The sequence below is a fragment of the Monopterus albus genome, unplaced genomic scaffold (assembly GCF_001952655.1).
Source record: "Monopterus albus unplaced genomic scaffold, M_albus_1.0 scaffold47.1, whole genome shotgun sequence".
Taxonomy (NCBI): Eukaryota; Metazoa; Chordata; class Actinopteri; order Synbranchiformes; family Synbranchidae; genus Monopterus; species Monopterus albus.
Genome location: NW_018127927.1, coordinates 684,663 through 693,481, shown reverse-complemented (window position 1 = coordinate 693,481; position 8,819 = coordinate 684,663). Strand labels below are relative to the sequence as shown.

At 41.3% G+C, this 8,819-nt stretch overlaps 1 protein-coding gene across 3 annotated transcripts in view; it reads left to right on the top strand.

Annotated features, from left to right (window-relative positions):
• abr (ABR activator of RhoGEF and GTPase) overlaps positions 1 to 8,819 on the top strand; it is a 141,467-nt gene that overhangs the window by 58,931 nt on the left and 73,717 nt on the right. For 2 of the 3 annotated variants that reach the window (XM_020600481.1, XM_020600483.1), the window contains exon 2: positions 3,316 to 3,497. In XM_020600481.1, coding sequence (XP_020456137.1) covers positions 3,316 to 3,497 — 182 coding nt within the window. Of the gene's footprint in view, positions 1 to 3,315; positions 3,498 to 7,932; positions 8,168 to 8,819 lie in introns of those variants that run through there. The other variant, XM_020600484.1, reaches the window with a different exon arrangement.

Below are 8,819 nucleotides of genomic sequence, written 5' to 3'. Positions count from 1 at the left end.
GGTCAAGGGACTTGGCAGCAAGTAAAAATCTACCCAACTCTCTCATCTTTTGACTGACATGACTACCTTTTAATTGATCACTCCCGTTTCTCCACCAGTCTATCTCCATATACACATATGAGAGGGTCATGTCTTAATTCAAGGGACTCCTTGTCAATTACCATGCTCTTAACAATGTTTGAGCATCTTAGAACTCTTCTTTTTTTCTGGGATTTAACTTCTGACTCGAACATTGTTCTGCGACACCGTTTCTCATGTTTCCATAGCTCATCTTTTATGAGGAACCCATAGCAAATGTTGCATGGCAAATAATCTTCTGCATTTGCATGTTTTGATGGCTGTCTATAGGTTACTATCTCACCCTCACCCTTCTGCAACACCTCAATGTTATGATAATAATTTCCCTTCGTATGAAGTTGCTCAAATATTTGGCGACACTTCTTTGATGTTGATGGAAGACACATTGCTAGGGCCACTTCTGTTTCACTGCTGTGTTTCTGCCTCAGATGCCGTGCCATTTTACTTTGTGTTTTTTTGCAGTATACACAGTAATGACGCTTGTCCCACTTTCTTTTTTGACCCTTGTGGCAGGTTTTCACTGTAACCACTGTCCTACCCTCATCCTCATTGTCGCCGCTGTCATCAGGATTCCCATCATTGCTGTTTGTGTTGCAGGGGTCTTCTTCAGATGATGGGATATATTCACTTTCCAGGTCAGGAATGGATTCTGACAGAGAGTCATCTGTGGCACAGTCCTCCTGAAAGAACAAGCAGATTAGAATAGTAGTTATTCAAATAATGAACCTATAAAGTTTTGCAGTTGCTGTATCCCACAACAAAATAAAAAGCATAAATAAACATACCAATTCCCGTTGTACCTTCCTTTTTCTGTTCATCTTCTGTAAAATTCAGAGTAAATTTGAAACATATTGACAATGTTACAGAAAAACTGTTACAAATAAAGCATACATCAGGTTTATTTTCCTGCATAAAGTTGGCATATCTTCAAAGACAGTTTAAATAGCTTTAACTTGTGAGCCTCTATTTAAAGAAATAACTCAAAGCTAACATTAGCTTAATAGCTTCACAAATACTGACGCTGGAGAATGAGCCAGAGGACTAAACCAGAATTTAAAAATAAAAAAAAACTAGTTTTATAAATCTTACCTGGACAATTTTCAGTTTTTTTTTTCATCGTCTAATTCAGCTTTCACGGTTCTCTCCTCGTCGTATCTCTCAGCACACTGATTGTGGTGCTACCACAATCTCCGCAGTGTTGAGGCATGCATTTAATGCAACATTAGTTGAAGGTGAGCCTCAAGTTCCTGGTGTTGTAAATATTCTTTGATTCCCACCCATTTCTAAGCTGCCCTGTCTGTGCACTTTTAAAGACACAGGCAGTATTGCATGAATTCAGCTTAAGCAGTATTTAATCAGAGCATGATACTTTTAAGGCACAAGCTGGCACACATTTTTCTGACTTCTCTGTATGTGGACATCTTCTGAAACTTAGACAGATCATTCTTTAGGATGAAAGGAGCCTATCCTAGCATTTTCCATGTGTGGACCACCCAACAGGTCCACACAAGAAGAAATGTCCACACAAGAAAGGTGTTCCGTCAGGGTTTGGTTCGCACAAGTATATAAAGACAAACCCACCCACACACACACTTTGAGCACATACAGTGGTGTTGAATTGAGAAACCGTTGTACTTTAGAGTGGTTGGTTGAGCTCAGTGTAGGTTATATGCAGGCAGAGAGGTACACTTACATATCTTCCACATGATTTATTTGTTAAACATTTGGTTCAGCCCACTGCTCAATGATTTTTTTATATTAGTTACACCAGCTTTGCTGCATACACTTCTGCTATCCAAGTTCATAAAATTTATATACTATATTATATCAGGCCAATAAACAGGACCCCATTTGGGTAAAAACTGAACATCCTGGAAAATCTATGACTGCTGTGTAAGCAAACGTTGCTTTCGATTGTTTGCGATTTTCACTTAGACTAGAATTACCACTTTATGGTTGTATGCCTCTGCCAAACAGTCAGATTCATAGTAATGGGACAGATGAGGTCATTGGACCTTGACCTTTGACCACCAAAATCTAATCAGGTCATCCTTGAGTCCAAGTGGATGTTTGTGCCAAATTTGAACAAATTCCTTCAAGGCTTTCCTGAGATATCACACTCGTGAGAATAGGATGGACGGATGGGCAATTTGACAGCATAATGCCTCTGGCCATGTGTATCGCTGGCGCTGAAGCATAAATATCCAGCATTTCACATTGTAGTATGTGTCACCATCCTTGACTATCTATCAAAAATACACTTTTCTTCTAATAAGATAGCAGGTATAGAAAATGTCAACCTAACATTTTTTATGTCTGACTTTTATGTCCAGCTTTTTATGTCTCTCCACACCTTTTTGTTATTCAGCTATTTTCTCCACCAGGGTTTTTTGAAGGCAGGGAAGGAGTCATTTCAGAGTTGTTCCCAGCAGCTCTCACTGTTACTCAAGTCTGAAGGCCAGTGCTGTCACAGGACATGAATTTCAACCTCTGTACTGACACTGAGACAGAGTTTACTAACTGTGATGCCACACAAACAAAATTCAATTTAAATGAGAGGTTTGCTGTGTAGCATCCTTAGCACAGGGGTTGACTGGATGTCTGGTTATTGGCTCCATGCAGCTAAATAATTACACACAGTTTGGCCTTGAAATCAGTGCAGCCAGACTGATTCATGCTGTTGTTGGCATAATTTCATGTTGTTGATGTCTGTGAGCTTCACAGCAGCTTCTACATACCACAGTTTAAGTCTGTGATTTTAGTGTTGTTTTAATATGCTCATTTTCAGGTTTAGCTTTTTTGTCTCGGCTCTACTAGAAGATGTTTATATGCTTTTCAGTTCATGAAACACAGTTTCCTCATAATGTCTGTATCAGCAGCAGCTCTTTTCACATTAAAACTCCACACGCCCTCTGCTTTTATATAGTGTCTCCTGAAATATAGGCCTTCATTTCTCCCCATCTCTTACATCAGAGCATTTAGAAGAAAGCCTGTCTAACATGCATTTTTCTCTCTTGGTTAAATGAATTCCACATCTAATCCCAACATGCACTAGCTAACAGACTAAGTGATGGGCAACAGGAGAATCCAGTGCTTAAAAATGGCATAGAAGAAGCACTGAGTTGCAGTTGTGAGTTACTGGAGCCCGCGATGGCCTTGTCTCTGAAATGCTAACCAGCACCTATCTCCCTTTTTTCTCTTCATCCCTCTCTCCGGCTTTGCCACTCTATCCCCCAGACTTTAACTACAACACAGATGGCTATGAGGGGGACGGGGCAGAGGATGGAAAGTCTCAGGATGGCTCCGAGACGCTGCCATACATAGATGAATCGCCCACCATGTCGCCTCAGCTGTGTGCACCCCAAGGGCCCGACAGAGAAACGGTCTCCCCTACGCCACCAGAGAGCTTGCTTTCCGGGGTAAGAGTGTGCACACACTTCAACTTTTATGTACAACTTTATATTATTAGACAATGGAATAATGTTACAGATGGGAGAGAAAGGCCATGTGAAATTGTAGGCTGCACGATTCAGGTTGGTATCACATGCTAGATGGCTGCTCAGGTGCAATTCTCCTCCAGACACTTTAAGTAGAATATATAAAAACTTTGAATGGATTTAAGGACTATTCTGGTATTTTTGTCGGTTGTAGCTGATCAAGTGTATCTAGTGTATTATTAACAATCTGAATTTTGACACTAAAGCAAAGCACTGACTGTGTATAAAAGCTGTACAGGTTGTAAATATCTTTATATCTGTTGTAACATGGGAGTCTGTAGGGATTGACTCCCTTTTGAAGCCAGCCGCAAATGGCCATTTGAGGAAAAGCAGGTTTTGGCACTTCCACATTGGCTTCATTTCTCAACTTACAGTGGCTCAGTGGTTAGCACCGTCACCCCACAGCAAGAAGGTTCGGCGGTCACGCCCCTGCTGACCCACCTTTCTGTGCAGAGTTTGCATGTTCTCCCTGTGCCTGCATCGGTTTTCTCTAGGTGCTCCGGTTTCCTCCTACAGTCCAAAGACATGCAGGTTAGGTTGATTGGCAACTCTAAATTAGACTTCATCCTGAAAGGCATCTGGCATAAAATATGCCAAGTTTAACATGCCACTAACATGAGTTGGGTGGCAACTGATGATTTGCAGTGGCGACCCCTAACAGGAGCAGCTGAAAGTAGAAGAAGGAGGAGGTTGCCACTTGAAGCAAACTAGAAGTCTGAGGTCATCAGACCTACGGCTACAGTGACAATTTTATCACCAATTCTGTTTATCTATTCATTCCTCAGTCAGAGTTAAGGTCTTGGTGCTTGGTAATATAGCTGCCAGTTACAACTGTTTTGGTCATTTCTTTGTGCTTTTTAGCACAAAAACAATTTGAAAAGCCAGCATTTGGAACTTCCGTTTTCCTTTTTCATGTCAAAACATATTTTATTCAAAGCGACATTAATCCTTGCTTATGCTTTCAAATGAAAATCCTCTGTTCTCATCAGATGATGAAGGTTCTTTTTTCTGGAAACGCCTATAGACTCAAGAATCTTTATTGTCATTATGCATAGCACAATGAAATTTTTTTCGGCAGCTCTTGGCTTTAAAGACATATTATTTACATAAATAAAACAAAAATTGTATAAGTAATATAAAAATAGAGATGTATGGGACCTAATCAGGTCAGCAGCAATAATTGGTATAATTGGTAGTTTAACATTTTTTAAGTATATTTGAATGCAATACTCATATTCTCACATGTGGCATCTACCAGTCAGAAGTCTGGACACAATGGGATGGTGTGTCCTAACTTCTGACTGGTAGTCTACATTGATAGAGGTACTGGACACTGTAGTCATTCCTCCTTTCCATACTGGCACTGAAGCGATCCCTTTCTTATCCAGTTGTGTAAGTGATGTGGGACAAACTCCACAGTCTGTGTACTGTGTCAAAATGCATTCTAAATTTCAGTAAATATCAAGCTTCAGTAGTCTGAGTTGGTCAGATCATTTGGGTTTCTATCAAAGTTATAGTCTCTTTAGTACAGAATTCCCTCTGTTTCACTGCAGTGTATTCTTGCAGAGCTGCATTGTGGGATTGCAAGACAAGCATGGAATTTTATACTAAAAGAGCAAGTAGGACCAATTACAGTGACTAAAAACTCTCTCTGTGTACATATACTGGCATACATTATAAGGGTACATAGGTTTTGTGCTGAGACGTACAGTATTTTAAAAGAACCAATCATATGACATGCTGTCTTCAAAGCGGTGCCTGTTCAACTGTATTACCATGTGAAAATCATGTAACTTTGACAAAAACCCTTAACTGACCACATGCTAAGACCATTTAATTGTACGTGTCTTTTATTGTTTTCTGGGCTGCAGATGGTGTCTCCCTGAAGTTGGCCACTCGATCTTGACCCTCTGTAATTGTTAGCAATTAGCCACATTAGCTGGGCTGCCTGCAGCACACTGTGGGTGGTGCATTCACAGCAGCATGAAGGAATATGTTTGAGGGCTGCTGTGTTTATCCCCAGTGCTGTAATTTAGTCTAACTTTGACAGTTCTTACAAAGTGCAGCTTTCATATCAGTTGGTCCCTGTTTTCTTTGAATTTCAGTGTATTGCTGTACACTTCTAGTACATAATTTAGTGTATAAATTTAGTTACTGAAGGTGATAGGTGACCGTTGCCTTTGTTTATTCTGTAACTGTGGCGATTTCTGTGAAGTGGAGCGGTACCACCTCTGTTTATCATTACAAGTAAACTGTTGCTGTTGCTGCAGGAAATATGAAACAGTTTTCTGTGGATTTCCCCATTTAAGACACCAGGCCTCTAGAACAGATGTAGTAGCTTTCATAACCAGGAAACACATTAGTCAATTGTCATTACATTAATTTCTGAGAGAGAATAGCAATACAGTATGCTCGTCATAAAAGTGCTGAACATTTTCTGAGTGGTTTTACTTGCATGTTTCAGTGGTCTTACCATTAGAGTACTCCCTCCCTCCTTCATGCCAGTGGGTCAGAGGTTAGCAGTGCTCTGTTCATGTCTCTGTGGGTGGGTGTGTGTATCTGTATGACTGGGATTCTGTGTCCTTTGTGACCACTTGTTTGTGTGTCTGACAGTGTTAGTGGGTGTACCCAGCCTCCAGCACCCCCCACCCCCCACCCCAATGCTCTCATAAAGAGAGAGAGAAAGTTCACAAGATCACAGCAGCTTGTACTGTATATGCAGCATGAACCCTGATCTACACATTGTTTCCATGATCCACATCAAACAGAAGTAGTTTTCCTGCAGACAGCTCTCTCACATTTGGCACCTTTTGTAGAAATGCCTCACATCACCGTTTCCAACGTGAACCTCACACACTCTTGACATACTGTATCTTCACCCTCCACTTATTCTGATGCCTGCAGTCTCCCCTTGGCTTTTACTTCATTCTTCTTTAAGCAACTCAGTTGACAGTGTATTATCTTAGTATGGTAAATATGCTTTGGTCTTGATCATCGATCTTCTTGAAATGGTAGGTATTCATAAATGATTAAGTGTATTTGTCTGTTACGTTCATTGAATCACTCAATGTGGGGTCAGCCCATGAAAATGAAAATGTCTCCATCTAGTGGTTAGTTGGTGATTTTAGCAAGATGCATGTAAATGTGTATGTCTGACAGGTAGATTTGAACTAAGAGATATTTTTTTGTAATCCCTACTTATTTTTTAAACTCTGTCAAAGGGAGGGTCTAAGAACAAAGAGAGCTGTAGGACTCATTTGTGATTTTGGGCTATAAACCAGTTTGACCTGTTTTATGCCTTTGTTTCCTCCTCTCCATTTTTATCCTCCTGGTCATACTTATTCTTTTTCCATTGCATTTGGTCTGGCATTATTTTCTTTCCTTTGTCTTCCTCTACTTAAATGATACTTTCTATGCCCATATCAGTGATGCGTAATGGTGGTGACCTACAAATACAAACCACAACCCAAAATTTACTCAGATTAATTTCCCAGGACTTTTCCAAGTCATTGGCCTGTAAAATAATTCTGACCTATGTCATTTAGGCTAGGGGGCTCAAAACCTAAAGAATTTGCCTCATTTTTGCAAGATAAGCCTGAAGCCTGAAACTTTCAGCCAGAAAGAGAGACAGGTGGAAGACAATTTAGAGGGAGGTTGGTAGAACAGTAGTGAATGTCACTTCCTGTGTAGTGGCATCTAAGGGTTTTCATTCACAAATACACTTGTGGAGCTGAATCATCATATCTTGAGTCTCACATATCAGTCAAATTTAACTTCATTCCAAGTGTCTAGTGGTATTCAATTTTCCAGCAGTGTATCTTGGCGCACACCGAGGAGCACTGTTTAATATTTAAACTGTGTGTTCTGCCTGTGTGAAACTGCTGCAATACAGTGAATTATGGGACTTGTAATTAGAATCAGCCACACCATCAGCACATTAGCTGGTCTCAGCTCAACATCCAGATCTCTCAGCAGATCAATAAAGAAACAATGGTAAGGGCGGAGGAGACAGAAGGAACTCTGAAATGCTTAGTGATTTGAGAAAGAGAGAAGCTGCATGTTTGCGTGATGAGGAAGTGGCTTTTGCCTGAAGAGAGCAGAAGGAAGAAATGAAGAGAAAGAAGCAGACTGACTCTCCCAGCACAGAAAAAAACTTCCTAGTTTGCTGTTAAGGAAGTGGCTAGATAGCATTTTTTTTGTGAGGGGAGGGGCCAGTGTAGGGGGAGGGCAGACCTCATCGACCGAGGTGGAACAGTGGCTCACACACACATACAGAGTTACACACACACGGAAAGTCAGCAGAGGGAGGGGGTGGGGATGTGTAGGCGGGGTCCTCTCTCTTTCTCTGTCTTGGTGTCCAGATGACTCTGAAGGGGAAACACTGATGTGTTTAGGCAGGCCCTGAAAAAGGGGGACTCACAGGCAGAAAGAGAAGAGGAGGAGGAAAAAAGAGAACCAAAAAGAGAGTAGGAATCATGGAGGAGGAAGAGGAGGAGGTACTTTGCTACTTGGACAAGGTACTGGAGGAGGAAGAGGAGGTGTTTGAATATGGAGATGAGGAGCTGGATCTTATCACTCCGATACAGTGCAAGGTGAGACAGCGGCTGGACAACTGGATGCAGGGACACTCACATGTCTAGGCTTTTACAATTCTAACACTGACCAGGCTTGAAAGCTTGACTAAATATAGCAAAGTGGAAAGTCTTACTGGTGTCCTGCCATGATGTGGCGTCACTGTGTGCTGCTGTGTGTGCCCATGAGCCATCTGTACTGCTGAGTGTGTGTGACAGCCATCGGTGTCTCAGCATGGCCCGATGAGGCAGCTACTCTCCTTACTTTGCTGCTTTTATAGACAGACTGGCTTTTCTTTCTTGTGGTAACTTCTGTATAATAAGAAGCTTTTGTATCTATGCTTTGTGTGTGTGTGTGTGTGTGTGTGTGTGTAGACCTCCCAATAGATTTGTCTGTGCAGATTCTCAGTCATCCAGGTCATAGTAAGCTGAAAAACACCGGACTAGGTTTCTAGGTAACTTAGAAAACTAGTCCGGTTGAGTTTTTTTTTCTAAGTTTCTTTCAGCTCCAAGTAGATTGACTGACAAAAACCAGGGCTGCCTGTGCTGTTCCTGGTTATCCCTGATATTAGCTCCTTTAGAGGTAGTGCCTTGGAAAAATCCTCTGTGCTCATGTATTTCTCATCTTGCCCTCAAGCCACACAGTAGGTCTTTGTGCAGTAGAAGGAAAATA